The 22,576-nt window shown below is 47.7% G+C and overlaps 1 protein-coding gene across 1 annotated transcript in view; it reads right to left on the bottom strand.

The window, feature by feature from the left end:
* The window catches only part of PLEC (plectin), a 647,147-nt gene that overhangs the window by 331,933 nt on the left and 292,638 nt on the right, over positions 1-22,576 (bottom strand). The window contains exon 33 of the mRNA XM_063924739.1: positions 6,194-6,258. Within this exon, the coding sequence (XP_063780809.1) occupies positions 6,194-6,258 (65 nt within the window). The remainder of the gene's footprint in view (positions 1-6,193; positions 6,259-22,576) is intronic.

The following is a 22,576-nucleotide window of genomic DNA, read 5'->3' on the forward strand; positions in this document are numbered from 1 at the left end:
TTGATAATACTCTGAAATCAGTGTACACTGCTTCAGGGTCCATATTGCGTCCCACTATTGCTAGTGCATGGATTGCAAAGGCAATAGTAAAATGGTCGGCTGCCTTAATAGAGGATTTAGATACAACGGATAGGGATGACTTTGCACTGTATTTACGCAACATTCATGATTCTGCAGGTTTTATGGTAGAATCCATGTCTGTTTCAGCTCGTCGGGGACTGTAGCTCCGCCAGTGGTCGGCCGACGTGGAAGTGTGGAGTCGCTGCCCTATACTGGCCAGGCTCTCTTTGGGGAAGCCCTAAATGCGTGGATATCTACCGATACAGCGGGTAAGTCTCTGTATCTTCCCTCAGCAGCTCCTGCTCCAAAGAGATGCATCTCCTCAGCTACGCAGTAGTCCTTTTGGCCCAAGACCAGAAAGGCCAAATCATCCAACACCTTCTTCAGGGGAGGTAAGGTTAAATCCAAGAAGCCTGCCGTTGCAGGTTCCCAAGAACAAAAGCCTGCTTCAGGTACCCCAAAGTCCTCCGCATGACGGACGGGAAGGCCCGGAGGTGGGGCCTGTGGGAGCGAGACTCAGATAGTTTAGTCATGTCTGTGTATCGTCCGGCCTGGATCCCTGGGTGGCAGATATTGTGTCTCAGGGATACAGGCTGGAATTTCAAAATAGCACAGTACTTCTAGACGCTGTCCAGAAGCTGGTGGAGGCACAAGTCATTGTGCCAGTAACACCGCACATGCTGACAAAGGGTTACTATTCGAACCTTTTCGTGGTACCAAAACCGGATGGTTCGGTCAGGCCCATTCGGAACCTAAAATCATTGAACCCCTTTCTCAAGGAGTTCAAGTTCAAGATGGAGTCTCTCAGGGTGATATCAGGTCTGGAAGAGGGGGAATTCCTGGTATCACTGGATATCAAGGATGCGTCCCTTCACATCCCGATCTGGCTGCCGCATCAGGCTTATCTCCGATTCGCTGGACTGTCATTTTCAGTTCCAGGCTCTGCCATTCGGCCTCTCAACAGCACCGAGGGTGTTTACCAAGGTGATGGTGGAAATGATGATGCTACTCCGCAAGCAGGGTGTGAACATCATTCCTTATCTGGACGATCTCCTGATAAAGGCATCCTCCAGGGAAAGGCTGCTGCAGTCCATAGTTCTCACAATGCGACTGCTTCAAAGTCACGGGTGGATTCTGAATTTTCCGAAGTCACATTTGGAACCCACCCAGAGATTATCATTTCTGGGAATGATCCTGGATACGGAAGGGCAGCGAGTGTTTCTTCCGAGGGACAAGGCGTTGGTGATCCAATCCATGGTCCGGGATGTCTTGAAGCCACCCCGGGTGTCGGTTCATCAATGCATTCGCCTATTAGGAAAGTGGCCTCTTACGAGGCTCTCCAGTACGGGAGGTTTCATGCTCGGACCATCCAACTGGACCTCCTGGACAAGTGGTCGGCATCTCACCTCCACATGCAACAGAGAATTTGTCTGTCGCCAAGGGCAAGGATTTCACTCATCTGGTGGCTCCAATTGCCTCACCTCCTGGAAGGCCGCAGGTTCGGGATTCAGGACTGGGTCCTGCTAACAACGGATGCGATCCTCCGGGGCTGGGGAGCAGTCACACAAGGGGTGACCTTCCAAGGATGGTGGTCAAGCATGGAAGCCGGCCTGAAGATATATGTGAAGAGAACTTCTCGTCACAGGAAGTCGGACTCTCTGTTTGTCCTATATGATCCTAAGAAAATTGGGTGGCCTGCTACTAAGCAGACTATTTCTCGCTGGATTAGGTTCACTATCCAGCACGCTTATTCTACGGCAGGTCTGCCGTGTCCAAAATCTGTTAAGGCCCACTCTACTCGTAAGGTGGGGTCTTCCTGGGCGGCTGCCCGGGGTGTCTCGGCATTGCAACTTTGCTGAGCTGCAACTTGTTCTGGATTGAACACGTTTGCAAAGTTCTACAAGTTCGATACTTTGGCCTCTGATGATCTGAAGTTCAGTCAATCAGTTCTGCAGGAGCCTCCGCGCTCTCCCTTCCGTTCTGGGAGCTTTGGTACATCCCCATGGTACTAATGTGGACCCCAGCATCATCTAGGACGTAAGAGAAAATAGGATTTTGGTACCTACCAGTAAATCCTTTTCTCATAGTCCGTAGAGGATGCTCGGCGCCCGCCCAGCGCTTCGTTTCCTGCTGTTGTTATTGGGTTCAGTACAACTTCGTTTTAGTTGAGTACTGCATTGTTACTTGGTATGTATTGTTTCAGCCGTTGCTGAATAGTTCAAGCTAGTTGTCTTGATGTGCCTTGTGTTAAGTCCTTCTCTCGAAGTATGTCGTCTCCTCGGGCACAGTTTCTAGACTGGGTCTGGTAGGAGGGGCATAGAGGGAGGAGCCAGCCCACACTCTTAAACTTTTAAAGTGCCAATGGCTCCTGGTGGACCCGTCTATACCCCATGGTGCTAATGTGGATCCCAGCATCCTCTACGGACTATGAGAAAAGAATTTACTGGTAGGTACCAATATCCTATTTTTGAACTCACTACAAGTTCAAAACATAATTAGCACCAGTCACAATTTTAGGAATAGACCCTGTCATATCTTATCACAGAAGAAGAAAAGGAAGACAACATCACTATCATAGGGGCAGGACTGTTGGAGAAACATGATTGGTGGACACCATTACCATAGGAATATCATTTATGGGGAGATGTGATTGTTGGACATGATTAATGGATAGACCGGATTGGTGGACACCATGATCATAGGGACAAGGCTACTGGAGAGACACGATTGGTGGACACCATTACCATAGAGATATGGCTGCCTTAAAGACACGATTGGTTGTCACCATTACCATAGAGATATGGCTGCCTTAAAGACACGATTGGTGGACACCATTACCATAGAGATATGGCTGCCTTAAAGACACGATTGGTGGACACCATTACCATAGAGATATGGCTGCCTTAAACACACGATTGGTGGACACCATACGCATACTAACATCACTGCAGGAAAGACACTGCTGGTCATAGGGTTGTGATCTTTAGAAAGTGGACATAGTTATCATACAGTGATGACAATGGAAATTACTCCCTTGTTTTAATCACTGTTGGTTACAGTTATCAGCAGCGATGGTTCCTTGTGTTCTGCAGAAGCAGATAGACTATTGTATTCTGAGAGGTGAAGCTCATCCGGCCGGATAATCCCTAAATTGACATATGCAATCGCCTTGCGCCTTCTGTTCTTCACCGGAACAACTATCTAATTCTCCTAATCCATCTGTAATCACTGAATAAAGTGCAGTTCACAAGAATTGTGCCATGTAAATTAGCACCTAGGATGTGGGGTGCAATTGTTCTAGCTGACGAGTGTTTGGATGAAATAGACAATAGGAAATCAGGTTCTGGGTCACTTTATGATGCTAAATACTAAGCTCACGGGGTCCTTCCTACTCCACAATGTCCTGATACTTAATTCAGAAATTTATAGGAGGGATTTATAAGAGCAGAAAGGTTCTTTGCAGGGGAGGATTAGCATATTGGTCTTTGAGGGTACGTAGTCCATTCTATAGTACAGCAGCATCTGCCACATGTTTTTGGTTCATTGCTGGTGGCTCCAAGAGAAGGGTTTGGCTGAGGCAGCTCGCACACCGTATCCAGTAAAGCTGCGGTCCTGTAAGGACAGCAGGGACAAAGTCAAAGTTGATGGGTCAGAAAAGGAGGAATGGTGTGGGACTAAACCAGATCAGAGCATTGGAGTATGCAGAACTGTTAGGGATGAAGTCAGTAAACAGGCAAACAAAGCAAGACTGAAGCACCAGCAGATAAATTCCAACTTTGCTAGTGGTAATAGTGAGGCCTTATAAATGCTGCTTACAGGGGAGGTTTCAGTCATAGCTGGCTGAAGCAAAGTGCTGAGTGCAATAAGGTGCTTTATCAGTGTTGAAGCTGCGCTGCCACCTGTCGTCTGTAGGTGATATTGCAGCACATCTGCACGTTACAGTTATATTTGTGGTGCACTGCCACCTTGTGGTGCATTGGTGTGTTAGCGTGCCATGCTCTATTCCAGAGGTTCTCAAACTCGGTCCTCGGGGGCACAAACAGTGCATGTTTTGCAGGTAACCCAGCAGGTGCACAGGTGTATTAATTACTCACTGACACATTTTAAAAGGTCCACAGGTGGAGCTAATTATTTCACTTGCGATTCTGTGAGGAGACCTGCAAAACATGCACTGTGTGTGCCCCCGAGGACCGAGTTTGAGAACCTCTGCTCTATTCTGAATGCAACCCCCTAGACTTGGTAGGATGGAACTTTAAGATTTTGACCAGCACAAAGCATTTGTCTCCCAGATTTTCTGCGGGGTTCAATGATTGGCTGGATGATATATTACTGGTGGGGCTTTCTCTCTAGAGCATTTTTTGTCTTGGAAATGCCTTCTTCACCACAAGTTTCATAAGTGATATGTGAAACACCTGGTGGATCTGGAAGGAAAATGATATCCATAATCTGTACTCTACCGGGTATAATTAAATTGATGTTGCTTGTGAAGGAGCCCCAGAGGGGTCATAGCAAGACAGGATGACCACCAATGTAACATAGAAACTGGTCACAGAATTGTCTGTTTGTTCATGGCACCTTGAAGAGAAGTGTTGTGATATTCCCAGGACCTTGTAGAAGGCCCTCCAAAACTTAACCATGGACTGAAACCCCCAATTGACAACATTCTCCAAGCAAAGTCTGTAGCTAGAAGACCTCTTTGGTGAAGATATGAGAAAGTGCTCATGGTAGTTTTTCAAGTTCTTGAAGTGGACATGTTTGGAAAAATTACCTACTACCACCATCTGGTATGTTACCTTCAGAGCTGGGGAGGTTGGTGATGAAATCTATGGAGACCTAGGCCTATTGTGGAATGGGCAGTACATCAGGAGCTCAGATTATGGCGACACTCTGACACCATATTACGTAGACACTAGACACAGGCTGGGCAAGATTGCACAAATTTGGCAACATCCTTCTTCCATTCAGCCACATGAACTCTTATTAGGTCCAAGCCAAAAGGTGTCAGAGACTGACTGAACCATTCTGAGAGTCTCCACCTAATACCAGCAATTGTGGTAACTATAATAAATATATGTACTTATTGCTTAGCCCTTTGGGACTTCCAGGGAATCCCTAGTTTTATTTATAGAGCTACATACACTTCTGTCATTCAGCTCATATGAGATTCGTTTTAACCTTTTTTCATTGTTGTACTATATTATATTATATGATACTATATGCTATTAAAAATCTGTGTTTTTATCAAGGTTGTCTTTGTGGTTCTGAGCGCCTACCTGGTATTTATTAATTCACTAGTGGTTTTTTTTGAGGAGGTTGGCTGCCCCCTCACCAGGTGGCTGCTGATCCACAGGTGTCAATCTACACCGCCCTGCACAGCGCCAACAAACCTTTTAGTTTCTTTCGTGACTAAGGTGCTTATTAAATCACCTGTGGCCAAGCATGGATAAACATAAAACCTGGACCGCTGGGGTGCCTTGAGGACGGCATTTGAGAACCTCTGCTCTAGAGGAACGTTTTGTAAAGCCAGCTGCAAATTCTATGCAGCTTGTACAGTAAATGTTTTTTCTAATCATTTTAATAACGTGTGTTTGATATTTTATATTATAAATATATTATAGACAGAGACAGGACAGAACATGGATGATGATTATTTAGGTGCAAGCAGATGGGGGGTGGGATGTAAAGCTTTGTAAATGATTGCCCCTTTAAAAAAACATCCGAATTCGTCTGGCAGCCCGAACGGCCGCTGAACTCAGACTTCATTACATCCCGGCCGGTGGTGGCGGCCCTTGCGAGGTGTGCAAAGAATTGAATCAAAGAGAATGCAGCATTTACAGTCCAGGAGAACAGTGATGTAATTGGTGGTGTGGTTATGAGGTATGTGACATCATGTTTATGTGATGTCATGGGGCGGGGGCATGGCTATGTGATGTCATTAGGGGTATGGCTATGGGACATTACATGTAGCCCAGGATAACACACGCAGGTCATAAATCTGTCATAGAGCACGCCAGGGACACGGATACACAGAGTACACGTGTTACACGTCTGTGGGGCAGTCTCTGTGCTTCTACATTAATCTCCACAGTACTGTATGTCATCATCGTTTTATCCTCTGAGAGTGGCCAATTACCTTTGCTGATCGGCTGGAAACACCTCGGTGCTGCTCCGTGCCGGTGACAGGTTGGGTGGAAGACTCTGCAATACATAAATAATCATCTCAGTAATGGCTACACAGTCTATGGTATTATAGGCAGAGTGATAGGAATAACATAACAGGTCTGTACCGCATGAGTCCATTCCTGGCCATACAGTAATATGCTGTAACATACACACACTCCCGGCCCTTATATAGGTACCCAGGAGCAGGCCGGGTGACTGCATGGAGCTCTCACCACAAGTGTGCCACCAATGCCATCTTTTCAGATGGGTAATCCAGGGCACGGCCCTGAAGGGACGTTCTAGTGTCTTATCACTGCAGTATTTGGCTTGGGAGAGGGTCTCCCCCACCCCGTCTCATCCTCTCCACCCCAGCTGCCGTGTTGGAAAGAAATACGTGTGTACAAAGTGCCCTGTCTTACACCACAGAAGTCAGACCCTGACGTAAGAGAGACGGCACTGGCAGAGATACCAGGGGGCACAGGATATAATGATGAGAGGGCACAGAGTGATAGAGAGTAATGACAGAGAGAGGCACACGCTGGTACAGAAGGGGCAGAGGCTGGCATATAATGGTGTTGGTGCACACACTGGGGGTTGGTAGAAGAGGCTGGCGTAATGTGATAAGCAGGCGGCATGGCCTGGTACAGTGTAGTCATGAGGGAGCAGGCTGGCACACGCTGGTAATGGCATAGACTGGCACTGGCACCAGCTGTATGGCAGGTGCAGTTTCTCCATCCACGTATGGCCTACAGTGTGAGCGGTTGTGCATCAACAGTTATCAAAGACACGCCCGTGCCACTCCCATACACCCCATAAGATGACCCGCTTCAGGGTGGAGACTGGGGGGTGACTTAAAGTCATCAGAAGAAGAGGGGGTGCCGTGGGAGTGTGATAAGAGTGTCAGCATGTGGCTGTGGTCTCAGGCAGCGCATTAGCCATTTACAAGGGAGACTCTGCGCCAGGCTGGGGCAGCTCGAGGAGACAATGTAGCGGCCAATGGGGCAGTGATGGCGGAGAACAGATCCCCCAGCGCACTTGAGCAATGCAGGGTTTGCGCGTTCCGCCGCATGGTCATACAAAGGGGAATGCAGAAGCTGGGGTTAGCATATTTTGGCTCCTGAGTATCTATGAGAAATTGCAGCGGTACATGGTCTGCGTCCACCTCTGATTCAGGCACAATGGGGGGGTCATTCCAAGTTGATCGCTCGCTAGCTATTTTTTGCAGCGCTGCGATCAGATAGTCGCCACCTATAGGGGAGTGTATTTTCGCTTTGCAAGTGTGCGATCGCATGTGCAGCCGAGCGGTACAAAAAAGTTTTATGCAGTTTCAGAGTTGCCCAGAACTTACTCAGCCGCTGCGATCACATCAGTCTGTCCGGGGGCCGGAATTGACGTCAGCCACCCACCCTGCAAACGCCTGGACACGCCTGCGTTATTCCAAACACTCCCAGAAAACGGTCAGTTGCCACCCACAAACGCCCTCTTTCTGTCAATCTCCTTGCAATCGGCTGTGCGAATGGATTCTTCATACAATCCATCGCCCAGCAATGATCCGCTTTGTACCCGTACGACGCGCCTGCGCATTGCGTGTATATGCATGCGCAGTTGGTCGGAATGACCCCCTATATCCACATCTACACTCTGTAAGAATATTAATAAACGGGTGTGGTATGTTAGGTAGAGTAAACTTAGGTCGACAGTGTCTAGGTTGACCACTATTGGTCGACAGTAAGTAAGTCAACAGGGACTCTGGGTTGACGTGTACTAGGTCGACATGAGAAAAGGCCGACATGAGGTTTTTTACTTTTTTTGGTGTCGTTTTCTCCGTACAGTGACCGAGAACCCCAATTAGTGCACCGTGTCCCCTCGCTTCGCTCGCCATGGTTACCGTTCCCAGTTGTAGTCCACATGAATTCTAAAGTATGACAAAGTTAAAAAAAATGGGATTTAAAAAAAAAAAAACTCATGTCGACCTTTTGTCATGTCGACCTAGAGTCCCTGTCGACCTATTTACTGTCGAACTAACGACCGGATCACTAATAAACATGTCAACTTTACAGCAGCAACTTGGGTACGGACATGTGTAAACCACCAATTAGCCGGGACTAATTTAATAATGTATCAGAAATAGTGATAATTGTACAGTACTGTAATATTTTGCCGTGTTTTTTACGAGGGACGATCAGTAAGTTTCCCGATGTGCAGTGCGTTGGTAATCTGTCACTAACGTTCTTGTGAAATGTCAGGGCACAGAACCGTATACATTGTAGGGCCTGATTCAGGTGAACGCATGCTGACCGCCGCTCCCCCCTCGATCGAGCAGAAATTGCAATTGTATCGTAATTTCTACCTGCTTGTAGAAGTTAGGTTTGCCTCCTGCCGGCGCCACTTGGCTGCGCCCGCAGAAGGCCCGCCGCCATCTTTCTGATCACGGCAGCTGCGTGTGACGTCACGCAGTGCCGTGATCTCCCCCCCCCCCATTCGCGCCTCCTGTTTTGATGCCACACCACCGGGGAGGGTTAGGCTGCGGGGGTGGCAGGGATAGGTTCAGGCTGCGGGGGTGGGAGGATTAGGGGAACAGTGGGAAAAGGGTCTACTACGTTATGCCAGTGCTTGGGATCCTGGAGCCCACCATACCCCCCTATCAGCTGACTCGAGAGCAGAAGGAGGCTCGGGTGACTTGGTGCCACAACAAGCTGGCCAGGATTGATGGCGGTCGCTCAAACTCTGGGAGATCATCAGTGGTGATGAATCCTGGATCTACAGTTACAGTCAGCCCAGTGGACCCCAGCTGAAGGTGTGGTGTCACAGAAGTTCCAACATGAGTGCAGTATGGCCAAGCAGATGGTGGCTGCTTTTGTGGCCAAGAATGGTCATGTAACTACCATACCAAGGGGGTCATTCCGAGTTGATCGCTCGCTGCCGATTTTCGCAGCGCAGCGATCAGGTAAAAAAAATGGCAAAACTGCACATGCATATGCGCCGTAATGCGCACGCGCGCCGTACGGGCACAAATAGCATTGCTGCTGTGCACTGGATCTAGAGAAGATTCCATTCGCACAGCCGATCGCAAGGAGATTAACAGGAAGAGGGCATTTCTGGGTGTCAACTGACCGTTTTCTGGGAGTGTCTGGAAAATCGCAGGCGTGGCCGGGTGTTTGCTGGGCGGGTCTGACGTCATTACCGTGTCATTCATCGCAGCAATCATCGCGCAGAATAAGTAACTACAGGGCTGATCTTGTTTTGCACAAAATGTGTTTGCTGCCGTGCGCCTGCAGAGGCGTTCGCACTCCTGCTATGCTGTTTGCACGGCTGCTAAAAACTGCTAGCGAGCGATCAACTCAGAATGAGGCCCCTAGGGCTTAATTCAGACCTGATCGTAGCAGCATATTTGTTAGCAGTTGGGCAAAACCATGGGGGGTCATTCCGAGTTGATCGCTAGCTGAAAATATTTGCAGCGCAGCAATGATGCAAAAAAAACGGCACTTCTGTGCATGTGTATGCGGCGCAATGCGCACGCACAACATACTTTCACAACGGCCAAAGTAGTTTCACACAAGGTCTAGCGAAGCTTTTCAGCCGCAGTGCTGGCTGCAGAGTGATTGACAGGAAGAGGGCGTTTCTGGGTGTCAACTGACCGTTTTCAGGGAGTGATCGAAAAAACGCAGGCGTGCCAGGGAAAACACAGGTGTGGCTGGGCTAACGCAGGGCGTGTTTGTGACGTCAAATCCGGAACTAAACAGTCTTAGTGATCGCAATCTAGGAGCAGGTCTGGAGCTACTCTGAAACTGCACAATCTTTTTTTGTAGCCGCTCTGCGATCCTTTCATTCGCACTTCTGCTAAGCTAAGATACACTCCCAGAGGGCGGCGGCTTAGCGTTTGCATGACTGCTAAAAACAGCTAGCGAGCGATCAACTCGGAATGACCCCCCATGTGCACTGCAGGGAAGGCAGATGTAACATGTGCAGAGAGAGTTAGATTTGGGTGGGGTGTCTTCAAACTGAAATCTAAATTGCAGTGTAAAAATAAAGCAGCCAGTATTTACCCTGCACAGAAACAAAATAACCCACCCAAATCTAACTCTCTCTGCACATGTTACATCTGCACCCCCCTGCAGTGCACATGTGGGGTCATTCCGACCCGATCACACGCTGCAGTTTTTCGCAGCGATGCGATCGGGTCAGAACTGTGCATGCGCTGGTGATTGCCTCTGCTTGATTGACAGGCAGAGGTGGTCGCTGGGCGGGAGGGGGTGGCACGGCGGAGTTTGGCCACCGTTTTTGGGGCCAAGTAACTCGGCCAGCCGCAGTATCTGCGCTGGCAGGGAGTTACTCTTCAAGTACAAAAGCATCGCTGCTGTGTGATGCTTTTGTACTTGTGCAATAGGGCTGGCCTGACATGCGGGGCGGACTAGCCCTGTGCTGGGCGCCCCCCCCCCCCCCCCCCCCCGCATGTTTGTGTCAGTGGTGTCAGTGATTGTAGCTGTGCTAAATTTAGCACATCTACAATCAGGTCGCGGAATGACCCCCATGGTTTTGCCCTTCTGCTAACAAATTTGCTGCTACGATCAGGTCTGAATTAGGCCCCTAGTGCAGCAGCGCACTGTCACTGGGGATTGGTACACCAACCAATGCCTGCCACAAGTGCTGGAAGCCATTTCCAGGCGTCGTCCAAGAACTCACACCCATGGTGCCCTTTTCCATCACGACAATGCAACTGGCCACAAGTCCAACCGCTTAACATGTTTCAGACGCAGTGGTTCTTCATCAGAAGCGTGGTGTGGGCTCTTGGGACAGTCCATGTATGCCCTAACTAACTGTATTTCTCATACGTCCTAGAGGATGCTGGGGCTGCTTCAAGAACCATGGGGTATAGACGGGATCCGCAGGAGACATGGGCACTTTAAGACTTTAAAAGGGGTGTGAACTGGCTCCTCCCTCTATGCCCCTCCTCCAGACTCCAGTTTAGAATCTGTGCCCAGGCAGACTGGATGCACACTGAGGAGCTCTACTGAGTTTCTCTGAAAAAGACTTTTGTTAGGTTTATTATTTTCAGGGAGACCTGCTGGCAACAGGCTTCCTGCTTCGAGGGACTGAGGGGAGAGAAGTCAGACCTACTTCCAGCGAGTTAAAGGCTCTGCTTCTTATGCTACAGGACACCATTAGCTCCTGAGGGTTTGATCGCTAGGTACGCCTAGATGCTCGTTCCCAGAGCCCGCCGTCACGCCCCTTGCAGAGCCAGAAGTCAGGTGAGTAGAAGAAGATCAGAAGATTTCAGTGACGGCTTTTGAGGTACCGCGCAGCGCGCCATGCTCCCACATACAAAACGGCACTGCAGTGTGCAGGGCGCAGGGGAGGGGGGCGCCCTGGGCAGCATAAAACCTCAATAGCAACTGGCATAAGAGTATACAGTAATACAGACCCCCGCCAGTATAAATATATAAAAATAAGCGGGACTGAAGCGCCCCATTAAGGGGGCGTGGCTTAGCCCTCACAGCTCTAACCAGCGCCATTTTCTCTTCACAGCTGCAGAGATGCTGAGCCTCCCACACTGCTGTACAAGTAACAGGGTGCAAAGCGGGGGGGGGGGGGGGGGGGGGCGCACAGGTGATTTGGTGCTATTTTATTGATATTAAAAGCGCTAACAGGTCTGGGCAGTATATTACTCGCTTCAGAACCGGGACAGGCGCTGGGTTGTGAGCTGGCAAAACTCCCTCTGTGTTTCTCTAACATACTTTGCTGTGGGTCTGTCCCCTATAGCCCCAGTGTGGTTGTGGGTGTCGGTACGCTTGTGTCGACATGTCTGAGGCTGAGTGCTCTTCCCCGGAGGAGGCTGGAGTGGGGACAGAGAAGACTGTGGGAGTGACCGTGTCGGCACCGCCGACGGCTGATTGGGTAAATATGTTGAGTATTTGAATGCAAATGTGGCTCGGTTGAATAAGAGATTAAATAAATCTGAGTCTCAGAACCAGACATGGAGAAAATCCATGGAGGATGCTTTGTCGCAAGTTCAGACCCCCTTGGGGTCACAGAAGCGTTCATTTACCCAGATAGCGGATACAGATACCGACACGAACTGATTCCAGCGTCGATTATAGTGATGCCAGATTGAATCCTAAACTGGCTAAGAGCATTCAGTACATGATTGTGGCGATAAAAGACGTATTACATATCACGGAGGACCCTGCTGTACCTGATACCAGGGTCTGTATGTATAAAGGAAAGAAACCTGAGGTAACGTTTCCTCCCTCTCATGAACTGAACGCTCTTTTTGAAAAAGCTTGGGAAAATCCTGACAAGAAGTTACAGGTTCCCAAGAGAATTCCGGTAGCATATCCGTTCCCCTCTGGGGACAGGGAAAAGTGGGAGTCAACCCCCACGGTGGACAAAGCTCTATCGCGTCGGTCCAAAAAGGTGGCGCTTCCGTCTCCTGACACGGCAGCCCTAAAGGATCCTGCGGATCGTAAACGGGAAAATACACTAAAATCCATTTATGTCACTACGGGTTCGCTACCCAGGCCTGCCGTGGCTTCGGCATGGGTGAGTAGCGCTATTGAAAAGTGGGCAGATAACTTGTCATTTGAGGTAGATACCCTGGACAGGGATAGCGTTCTTTTGACTCTGGGTCATATCAGGGATGCTGCAGCTTATTAAAGGAAGTTGCGAGGGATATTGGCCTTTTGGGATCAAGGACCAATGCCATGGCAGTCTCAGCTAGGAGAGCATTGTGGATTCATCAATGGAATGCTGATGCTGACTCTAAGAAGACTATGGAGTCTCTGCCGTTTAACGGTAGGGTCTTGTTTGGCGACGGCCTCACTGACCTGGTATCTACGGCTACCGCGGGTAAGTCATCCTATTTACCTTATGTTCCTGCACAACAAAAGAAAACGCCCCACTATCAGATGCAGTCCTTTCGGCCCAATAAATACAAAAAGGACGAGGGTCCTCCTTCCTTGCTGTGAGAGGAAGAGGAAGGGGAAAAAGGTCACAGGCTGTGGCAAGTTCTCAGGAGCAGAAGTCCTCCCCGGCTTCTACCAAATCCACCGCATGACGCTGGGGCTCCTCTGCGGGAGTCCGCACCGGTGGGGGCACGTCTCCAACTCTTCAGTCAGGTCTGGGTTCGCTCGGCCCTGGATCCTTGGGTATTAGAAATAGTAGCCCAAGGGTACAAATCGGAGTTTCAAGACGTGCCCCCTCACAGATTTTTTAAATCGGCCTTGCCAGCTTCTCTTCCACAAGAAAAAGAGAGAGAAGGTTCGAAATGCCCTATAGTGGTGCACATTTTTTTATTTCATTCAAATATAACTTTTATTATAATATTCAATAAAAAACCAGCGAATTATAAAAGGAAAAATAGAATAATGTGAATAAGAAAGAAATCGTGATTAAAAATGAAAATTACTGCGCCCTAGATGTCACGGGATTAGCTCATATATAACTATTAAAGTTTCTGAGTGATGAAGAGTGTATTAGGAGTCTGTACTTCCTATATGTCTATGGTTAAGGCTTACATTGCGTTTTTATTAACTTTAACAGAACCCCTAGGGAATCAAAATGCAGGGCCGAAACTAGGGGGGGGGGCAGGCGACCTGGGCGCCGGATTGGAGGGGGCGCCGAGACCCCCTAACACCCTCTCCCTATGCGCCAGTGCCGTTTCTTGCGGCGGGCGAGCCGTGCAACCGCACGGGGCGCCCGCCGCGGCACTTCTTTGTACTTTGAAACCCCCTTCTCCCTCCTCCCGAGTGCCCAGCTCGGGGGGGGGGCGGGGTTTCGCGGAATGACGCGATTGCGTCGTGACGTCACGACGCAAACGGCGTCATTCCACGAAACCCCGCCCCCCGAGCTGGGCACTTGGGAGGAGGGAGAAGGGGGAGCCGCGCAGACGAGGAGGGAGAGGCGGCTGAAGAGCGGCGAGAACCGCTTCAAATGTAAGTCAGCCCCTCTCCCTCCCTCTCTCTCTCTCTCTCTCTCTCTCTCCCTCCCTCTCCCCACCACCTGCCGGAATGTGTAAAATGGGGACCTGTCTGCCGCAATGTGTAAGATGGGGACACTTTTTCCTGCCGCAATGTGTAAAATGGGGACACTTTTTCCTGCCGCAATGTGTAAAATGGGGACACTTTTTCCTGCCGCAATGTGTAAAATGGGGACACTTTTTCCTGCCGCAATGTGTAAAATGGGGACACTTTTTCCTGCCGCAATGTGTAAAATGGGGACACCTGTCTGCCGCAATGTGTAAAATGGGGACACGTGCCTGCCGCAATGTGTAAAATGGGGACACTTGCCTGTCGTACTGTGTAAAATGGGGACACGTGTCTGCCGCAATGTGTAAAATGGGGACACTTGCCTGCCGTACTGTGTAAAATGGGGACACGTGTCTGCCGCAATGTGTAAAATGGGGACACTTGCCTGCCGTACTTTTTCCTGGATATGAAATTTATGTTAGAAAAGGCAATTTTTCAGGTAAAAAAGTTCTGAAAGAGATATAGATATATATATATATATATATATATATATATATAATATTTGTATTCATTTATTTATTTATTTTAAAATGTTTATTTTTTTATTTATTTATTGTAAAAAAAATATCTTTTTTTTGGGGGGGGGGGGGGGGGGGGTGTCAAATGACTACCTTGTCCCGGGTGACAAAAATCCTAGTTTCAGCCCTGCAAAATGTTATTATCTAATCCCTTCCGGGATATAAGGTGTGGGACAGTTGAGGGAGCAGGACTCCAGGTATCTTTGTATGTGATATTTGTTGATAATACCCTAATAATAGGCTGTATATGGTGATACCAGTGGTTATTCTCAATAAAATGATCAACAAATACTGTGTACTTTTTGCTTTCAATATCTCACAGAATTAATTTCAGAACTCTGACTTGATTAATAATTCCCAAAGCATTTACATGTCCTCCTAAGCTCTATGCGGGTGTAGTACTGGTGACCGGCGGTCTCCTGACCGCCGGTCACCTTACCGACGCCGGGATCCCGGCGGGGAGGGGCGAGTGCAGCAAGCCCCTTGCGGGCTCGCTGCGCTCGCCACGCTGCGCTCGCCACGCTGCGGGCTCGGTGGCGACCTGGGGTTGCCACGGGTTCTATTCCCACTCTATGGGTGTCGTGGACACCCACGAGTGGAAATAGTCCCTGTTGGTCGGCATGCCGACCATCGGGATAGTGAGCCGTCGGGCTCACGGAGGAGGTCATGTGACTGTCGGTCAGCCGACCGGCGGTCACATGAATACCACCCCTCTATGCATGGTGTTATAACCGCAAAAAGAGAAACATGAGATGTGAGTGATACAAATGTATCCACTAAGGCAGTGGTTCCCAAACTGTGTGCCGTGGCTCCCTGGGGTGCCTCGGGACACTTGCAGGGGTGCCCTGGGTTGGTGGTACAGGACCAATTTAAATTATTTATGGTCAATATAATAGGCAAAACCAGTGCTGGTGGCTGCCAGTCATAAAATATGGGGACAAACAGAAGCAAATCTTGTCCCTCACCACACAACTGACCCTAAGGATGACATATAAACACAGTCTACTTAATTTAATATTTCTTTCTAAATTTCTCAATAAGAAATGATTGGCATAGGGGTGCCGTGAAAAAAGTTCTGATACTGTAGGGCGCCGTGATTCAAAAAAGTTTGGGAACCACTGACCTAAGGGAAAGTTGGTAACTGTCACTGTGAGGATTGGATTCTAGCAGACTCTTCAAAACTGTTTCTAAATATTAGATACAATTGTCTCGATCTTCTTATAACATAGTGGTAAAGCTAAATAACATTATGATTTTTCAATAATCACAGTTCTGTCTGCAACATATGTTACACGAATATTGAGCTTGTGAAATTCTCATAAAAGATACTATAATGAAAAACTGTGTACCATTGGGTGCTTATGTCATACCCTATCTATGGACATAGGAATATACTGTGTGTAGTGAATAGATGCCTGAATAATTTCTTTAAGGCTGCAGCATATAGCTATAATATGAACTTTATGAGATATCCTATATGCACATGCGATCATACTGAAGAGTACTAATAAAGGATTAAACACATGCGAAGATATCTGTGACATGGTTCACACTCATAATGATCTTTCAATAATCACAGTCCTGTTTGCAGCATATGCTATACGAATATTGAGCTTGTGAAATTCTCATAAAGGATACTATAATGAAAAACTGTGTACTACTGGGTGCCTGATACACGGTGATACACGGTGATCTCATATGGATCATTAAACCACACACATTATACAGATCTATGCTGACTTTGAGAAAATGAGATAAAAGAATGTTATTATGACAAGGGATAACTGATTATTCACTGTTGGCAGCCGACCTAGCTGTTATTTAGCTTTACCACTATGTTAAGATCGAGACAATTGTATCTAATATTTAGAAACAGTTTTGAAGAGTCTGCTAGAATCCAATCCTCACAGTGACAGTTACCAACTTTCCCTTAGTGGATACATTTGTATCACTCACATCTCATGTTTCTCTTTTTGCGGTTATAATCTAGTGATGTGCACCGGACATTTTTCGGGTTTTGTGTTTTGGTTTTGGGTTCGGTTCCGCGGCCGTGTTTTGGATTCGGACGCGTTTTGGCAAAACCTCACCGAAAATTTTTCGTTGGATTCGGGTGTGTTTTGGATTCGGGTGTTTTTTCAAAAAACCCTAAAAAACAGCTTAAATCATAGAATTTGGGGGTCATTTTGATCCCATAGTATTATTAACCTCAATTACCATAATTTCCACTCATTTCCAGTCTATTCTGAACACCTCACAATATTATTTTTAGTCCTAAAATTTGCACCGAGGTCGCTGGATGGCTAAGCTAAGCGACACAAGTGGCCGACACAAACACCTGGCCCATCTAGGAGTGGCACTGCAGTGTCAGGCAGGATGGCACTTCAAAAAAATTGTCCCCAAACAGCACATGATGCAAAGAAAAATAAAAGAAAAAAGAGGTGCAAGATGGAATTGTCCTTGGGCCCTCCCACCCACCCTTATGTTGTATAAACACGACTTGCACACTTTAACGAACCCATCATTTCAGTGACAGGGTCTGCCACACGACTGTGACTGAAATTACTGGTTGGTTTGGGCCCCCACCAAAAAAGAAGCAATCAATCTCTCCTTGCACAAACTGGCTCTACAGAGGCAAGATGTCCACCTCATCATCATCCTCCGATATATCACTGTGTACATCCCCCTCCTCACAGATTATTAATTCGTCCCCACTGGAATCCACCATCTCAGGTCCCCGTGTACTTTCTGGAGGCAATTGCTGCTGGTGAATGTCTCCACGGAGGAATTGATTATAATTAATTTTGATGAATATCATCTTCTCCACATTTTCTGGAAGTAACCTCGTACGCCGATTGCTGACAAGGTGAGCGGCTGTACTAAACACTCTTTCGGAGTACACACTGGAGGGAGGGCAACTTAGGTAGAATAAAGCCAGTTTGTGCAAGGGCCTCCAAATTGCCTCTTTTTCCTGCCAGTATATGTACGGACTGTCTGACGTGCCTACTTGGATGCGGTCACTCATATAATCCTCCACCATTCTTTCAATGTTGAGAGAATCATATGCAGTGACAGTAGACGACATGTCAGTAATCGTTGGCAGGTCCTTCAGTCCGGACCAGATGTCAGCACTCGCTCAAGACTGCCCTGCATCACCGCCAGCGGGTGGGCTCGGAATTCTTAGCCTTTTCCTCGCACCCCCAGTTGCGGGAGAATGTGAAGGAGGAGATGTTGACGGGTCACGTTCCGCTTGACTTGACAATTTTCTCACCAGCAGGCCTTTGAACCTCTGCAGACTTGTGTCTGCCGGAAAGAGAGATACAACGTAGGTTTTAAATCTAGGATCGAGCACGGTGGCCAAAATGTAGTGCTCTGATTTCAACAGATTGACCACCCGTGAATCCTGGTTAAGCGAATTAAGGGCTCCATCCACAAGTCCCACAAGCCTAGCGGAATCGCTCCGTTTTAGCTCCTCCTTCAATCTCTCCAGCTGCTTCTGCAAAAGCCTGATGAGGGAAATGACCTGACTCAGGCTGGCAGTGTCTGAACTGACTTCACGTGTGGCAAGTTCAAAGGGTTGCAGAACCTTGCACAACGTTGAAATCATTCTCCACTGCGCTTGAGTCAGGTGCATTCCCCCTCCTTTGCCTATATCGTGGGCAGATGTATAGGCTTGAATGGCCTTTTGCTGCTCCTCCATCCTCTGAAGCATATAGAGGCTTGAATTCCACCTCGTTACCACCTCTTGCTTCAGATGATGGCAGGGCAGGTTCAGGAATGTTTGGTGGTGCTCCAGTCTTCTGTACGCGGTGCCTGAATGCCGAAAGTGGCCTGCAATTCTTCGGGCCACCGACAGCATCTCTTGCACGCCCCTGTCGTTTTTTAAATAATTCTGCACCACCAAATTCAATGTATGTGCAAAACATGGGACGTGCTGGAATTTGCCCAGATGTAATGCACGCACAATATTGCTGGCGTTGTCCGATGTCACAAATCCCCAGGAGAGTCCAATTGGGGTAAGCCATTCTGCGATGATGTTCCTCAGTTCCCGTAAGAGGTTGTCAGCTGTGTGCCTCTTATGGAAAGCGGTGATACAAAGCGTAGCCTGCCTAGGAACGAGTTGGCGTTTGCGAGATGCTGCTACTGGTGCCGCCGCTGCTGTTCTTGCTGCGGGAGGCAATACATCTACCCAGTGGGCTGTCAGTCATATAGTCCTGAGTCTGCCCTGCTCCACTTGTCCACATGTCCGTGGTTAAGTGGACATTGGGTACAACTGCATTTTTTAGGACACTGGTGAGTCTTTTTCTGAGGTCTGTGTACATTTTCGGTATCGCCTGCCTAGAGAAATGGAACCTAGATGCTATTTGGTACCGGGGACACAGTACCTCAATCAAGTCTATAGTTGCCTCTGAATTAACGATGGATACCGGAACCACGTTTCTCACTGCCCAGGCTGCCAAGGCCTGAGTTAGCTGCTTTGCAGCAGGATGACTGCTGTGATATTTTATCTTCCTCGCAAAGGACTGTTGGACAGTCAATTGCTTACTGGAAGTAGTACAAGTGGTCTTCCGACTTCCCCTCTGGGATGACGATCGACTCCCAGCAGCAACAACAGCAGCGCCAGCAGCAGTAGGCGTTACACTCAAGGATGCATCGGAGGAATCCCAGGCAGGAGGGCACTCGTCAGACTTGACAGTGACATGGCCTGCAGGACTATTGGCTTTCCTGGGTAAGGAGGAAATTGACACTGAGGGAGTTGGTGGGGTGGTTTGCAGGAGCTTGGTTACAAGAGGAAGGGATTTAGTGGTCAGTGGACTGCTTCCGCTGTCATCCAAAGTTTTTGAACTTGTCACTGACTTATGATGAATGCGCTGCAGGTGACGTATAAGGGAGGATGTTCCGAGGTGGTTAACGTCCTTACCCCTACTTATTACAGCTTGACAAAGGCAACACACGGCTTGACACCTGTTGTCCGCATTTGTGTTGAAATAATTCCACACCGAAGAGGTGATTTTTTTTGTATTTTGACCAGGCATGTCAATGGCCATATTCGTCCCACGGACAACAGGTGTCTCCCCGGGTGCCTGACTTAAACAAACCACCTCACCATCAGAATCCTCCTTGTTAATTTCCTCCCCAGCGCCAGCAACACCCATATCCTCATCCTGGTGTACTTCAACACTGACATCTTCAATTTGACTATCAGGAACTGGACTGCGGGTGCTCCTTCCAGCACTTGCAGGGGGCGTGCAAATGGTGGAAGGCGCAAGCTCTTCCCGTCCAGTGTTGGGAAGGTCAGGCATCGCAACCGACACAATTGGACTCTCCTTGGGGATTTGTGATTTAGAAGAACGCACAGTTCTTTGCTGTGCTTTTGCCAGCTTAAGTCTTTTCATTTTTCTAGCGAGAGGATGAGTGCTTCCATCCTCATGTGAATCTGAACCACTAGCCATGAACATAGGCCAGGGCCTCAGCCGTTCCTTGCCACTCCGTGTGGTAAATGGCATATTGGCAAGTTTACGCTTCTCCTCAGACGCTTTCAATTTAGATTTTTGGGTCATTTTACTGAACTTTTGTTTTTTGGATTTTACATGCTCTCTACTATGACATTGGGCATCGGCCTTGGCAGACGACGTTGATGGCATTTCATCGTCTCGGCCATGACTAGTGGCAGCAGCTTCAGCACGAGGTGGAAGTGGATCTTGATCTTTCCCTATTTTACCCTCCACATTTTTGTTCTCCATTTTTTAATGTGTGGAATTATATGCCAGTATCAATAGCAATGGCCTACTACTATATATACTGCGCATAACTAAAATGCACCACAGGTATAGAATGTAGATGGATAGTATACTTAATGACGACACAGAGGTAGGCACAGCAGTGGCCTTCCGTATCGTACTGCTATATTATATAGTATACTGGTGGTTACTGTGTCAGCAAACTGCTAAACTAAAATGCACCACAGGTATAGAATGTAGATGGATAGTATACTTAATGATGACACAGAGGTAGGCACAGCAGTGGCCTTCCGTATCGTACTGCTATATATACTGGTGGTCACTGTGTCAGCAAACTGCAAAACTAAAATGCACCACAGGTATAGAATGTAGATGGATAGTATACTTAATGACGACACAGAGGTAGGTACAGCAGTGGCCTTCCGTACCGTACTGCTATATATAGTATACTGGTGGTCACTGTGTCAGCAAACTGCAAAACTAAAATGCACCACAGGTATAGAATGTAGATGGATAGTATACTTAATGACGACACAGAGGTAGGCACAGCAGTGGCCTTCCGTACCGTACTGCTATATATACTGGTGGTCACTGTGTCAGCAAACTGCAAAACTAAAATGCACCACAGGTATAGAATGTAGAGGGATAGTATACTTAATGATGACACAGAGGTAGGTACAGCAGTGGCCTTCCGTATCGTACTGCTATATATAGTATACTGGTGGTCACTGTGTCAGCAAACTGCAAAACTAAAATGCACCACAGGTATAGAATGTAGATGGATAGTATACTTAATGACGACACAGAGGTAGGTACAGCAGTGGCCTTCCGTATCGTACTGCTATATATACTGGTGGTCACTGTGTCAGCAAACTGCAAAACTAAAATGCACCACAGGTATAGAATGTAGATGGATAGTATACTTAATGACGACACAGAGGTAGGTACAGCAGTGGCCTTCCGTATCGTACTGCTATATATAGTATACTGGTGGTCACTGTGTCAGCAAACTGCAAAACTAAAATGCACCACAGGTATAGAATGTAGATGGATAGTATACTTAATGACGACACAGAGGTACGCACAGCAGTGGCCTTCCGTATCGTACTGCTATATATAGTATACTGGTGGTCACTGTGTCAGCAAACTGCAAAACTAAAATGCACCACAGGTATAGAATGTAGATGGATAATATACTTAATGACGACACAGAGGTAGGTACAGCAGTGGCCTTCCGTACCGTACTGCTATATATAGTATACTGGTGGTCACTGTGTCAGCAAACTGCAAAACTAAAATGCACCACAGGTATAGAATGTAGATGGATAGTATACTTAATGATGACACAGAGGTAGGCACAGCAGTGGCCTTCCGTACCGTACTGCTATATATAGTATACTGGTGGTCACTGTGTCAGCAAACTGCAAAACTAAAATGCACCACAGGTATAGAATGTAGATGGATAGTATACTTAATGACGACACAGAGGTAGGTACAGCAGTGGCCTTCCGTATCGTACTGCTATATATAGTATACTGGTGGTCACTGTGTCAGCAAACTGCAAAACTAAAATGCACCACAGGTATAGAATGTAGATGGATAGTATACTTAATGACGACACAGAGGTAGGTACAGCAGTGGCCTTCCGTACCGTACTGCTATATATACTGGTGGTCACTGTGTCAGCAACCTGCAAAACTAAAATGCACCACAGGTATAGAATGTAGATGGATAGTATACTTAATGACGACACAGAGGTAGGTACAGCAGTGGCCTTCCGTATCGTACTGCTATATATAGTATACTGGTGGTCACTGTGTCAGCAAACTGCAAAACTAAAATGCACCACAGGTATAGAATGTAGATGGATAGTATACTTAATGACGACACAGAGGTAGGCACAGCAGTGGCCTTCCGTATCGTACTGCTATATATAGTATACTGGTGGTCACTGTGTCAGCAAACTGCAAAACTAAAATGCACCACAGGTATAGAATGTAGATGGATAGTATACTTAGTGACGACACAGAGGTAGGCACAGCAGTGGCCTTCCGTATCGTACTGCTATATATAG

This window comes from Pseudophryne corroboree, chromosome 5, assembly GCF_028390025.1.
Source record: "Pseudophryne corroboree isolate aPseCor3 chromosome 5, aPseCor3.hap2, whole genome shotgun sequence".
NCBI lineage: Eukaryota > Metazoa > Chordata > Amphibia > Anura > Myobatrachidae > Pseudophryne > Pseudophryne corroboree.